The sequence below is a fragment of the Nematolebias whitei genome, chromosome 1 (genome assembly GCF_014905685.2).
Source record: "Nematolebias whitei isolate Nwh7 chromosome 1, NemWhi1, whole genome shotgun sequence".
NCBI classification, from domain to species: domain Eukaryota; kingdom Metazoa; phylum Chordata; class Actinopteri; order Cyprinodontiformes; family Rivulidae; genus Nematolebias; species Nematolebias whitei.
The window spans coordinates 44,218,676-44,221,006 of NC_056498.1; the positions used below are offsets into that span (position 1 = coordinate 44,218,676).

A 2,331-nucleotide genomic window follows, 5' to 3' on the forward strand; every position below is an offset into this window, starting at 1 on the left:
CCCTTGGGTATAAATAAAGTAACCTAACCTAACTGACATGAGGGAGACGTCCGGCACACATTGAATGCATCACTTTGTTTCATCACAGCAGAGTTCTGCTCCACCTCTTTGATTCTAATGGACCGGATTAATTTCTGAAAACTCAGATCTGAGCAGGACATGGACGCGTTACCTGTGATTTATGAATTGTTTTGAGTTGTGGTCACTGACAACGTTGTCACATTACAGACAGTCTTAGAGTGTCAGAGACAGCAGTTCGGGTTACCGGCAAGTCATGATAAGTCAAGTCAAATTTATTTATAAAGCACATTTAAAACGGCAGCTTTTAGCAAAGTGCTTAACACTAAAAATCAATGGGAGTAATTCAATGGAAAAAATAAAAGTAAAACTAATAATCAATCAACCTTTATTTATACAGGTAAATCCCATTGAGCCTCGAGGACTCATTTACAAGAGAGACCTGATAAATAATAGTACTGAAAATTAATTAAAAGCATCAAAAGAAAACCATAGAAACACAGAATAATAAAATAATAAATCAAAATCACACTGTAAAAAGCCACATAGAAAACAGATGTGTTTTTGGCAGAGACTTAACAACAGGAAGTGAAATGTAATCTGTCTAATGTTGGGGGGCAGATTGTTCCAGAGTTCAGGGCCCACGACTGAAAAAGCCCAATCACCTTTGAGCTTCAACCAAAAGCAGCAGGTCAGATCATCACAGGGCCCGAGAAAGAACATATGGTTGAAGTAGCTCAGAGAGATAAAAGTTAGTGCTTTAGCATTTTTATCTGTTTAGCGGTTTAGCATTAGCAAAGCACATTTTTTTAGTTCGCAAATTAGCAGCTAGCGAAGCTAATATTTTGTTTAGCTGTGCCCAACACTTATGGTTCCAAGTGAACTGCTCTGAGATGATGATTCTGACGTAAGCAGACGGCAGCTGTTGATTGGCCAGTGGAGCTGCGTCACTGAAGAACACGCCCAGAAAAACTGACAACTGTCAGAGATGATGGAAACATGGCTACACGTGGACTAATAAACAGTGTTGAGATTAGCTAAATAAATTAAAGACTGATTATAGCGTGATTAAGGAGCACAACAGGAGTGGCTCGAACACAATGACCAGTTATGACCCCGCCCACAGAGCGAGGAAACAAGTCACCGTGGCCGATCACCTCCACTGGAGAAGAACCAAGAAGAGCAGAGTGAGGCCACTCATGGATGTCGACGTGTCTGTGGAGTCCTCACCCTCTCTGTAGAAGACACAGGTACGCGCTCTGCAGCGCCGCTTGCAGGAAGTAACCGAGGTCCACATCGACGGCTGAAACACCAGAACTGGCTCTGGTTGATCTGGTGTGAGGTGTTGTGACCATCTGAAGACAAAAAGTTAATAAACGTTAAATTTAAACTTTAATGTCTGTTTTGATCTTTTCGTTGCAGAAAAATGTAAAAATAATCTAGATAGGTACGAAAAAGTGATTCCAGCTGGTTTTTATTTTGTTCTTCAACACAAAAAACTTTATATTCCAAATCAGAAGTAAAAATATAAATAACTCAGAAAGTAAGAAGAACTAGACATGGTGTCTCCTGAGGCAGCTGGATTTTAGATCAAGATTCAAGGTTCTTTATTCGCATCACGTGATACATGAGGTGGAATGAAATAGTGTACTCAAGGTCCCAGCTACATCCCAAAATAGCAAAAAAATAAAGTATAAAAATAGAAACAGTATATAAGGATCTAAGATATACACTAAACAATAATAATGTAATATAATACGATATATTAAACAGCAGCCTGAACATGAGTCTGCTGTGAGCAGATGGTATGAATACAGCAGCTTAAAGGCAAGAGATCAGCAGCATGTATAATCAGCAGCACAGATAAAGTCACATATTGAACACCTGCACTCTGTATGTCTGAAAACCAACCTTCTCCAGCTCCTGCAGGTAGGACAGAGCTGCGTCACATGCTCGGAGGAAACAACACAGACTCTCCTCCTCCCGCTCCAAAAGGCGGACACGAGACACAGAGGACGCCGTCTGATGGTCCAGAGAAAGACCTGAAGGACGGGGGTCGGGAACCAACACATAAACTTTAGAGGAGTTTAAAAGAATAGAGCTGCAGCCAATTTTGAGTTTATAGATGAGTGAGCATTCATTCCACCTTTATTTCTACAGGTTGGTCTCACTGAGCCTCAAGGACTCATCTACAAGAGAGACCTGATTAAACAGAGAACACAGACGAGGTACAGACAGCAACAATCATTTAAAATCAGAAGTAAATAGAATAAATTAAATAAAAATGAAACAAACACAGCTACATTATAAAGC

The 2,331-nt window shown here is 40.2% G+C and overlaps 1 protein-coding gene across 1 annotated transcript in view; it reads left to right on the forward strand.

The window, feature by feature from the left end:
• The window catches only part of ttc7a (tetratricopeptide repeat domain 7A), a 42,415-nt gene that overhangs the window by 8,737 nt on the left and 31,347 nt on the right, over positions 1-2,331 (forward strand). Inside the window, exon 11 of the mRNA XM_037687557.1 lies at positions 1,877-1,911. Coding sequence (XP_037543485.1) covers positions 1,877-1,911 — 35 coding nt within the window. The remainder of the gene's footprint in view (positions 1-1,876; positions 1,912-2,331) is intronic.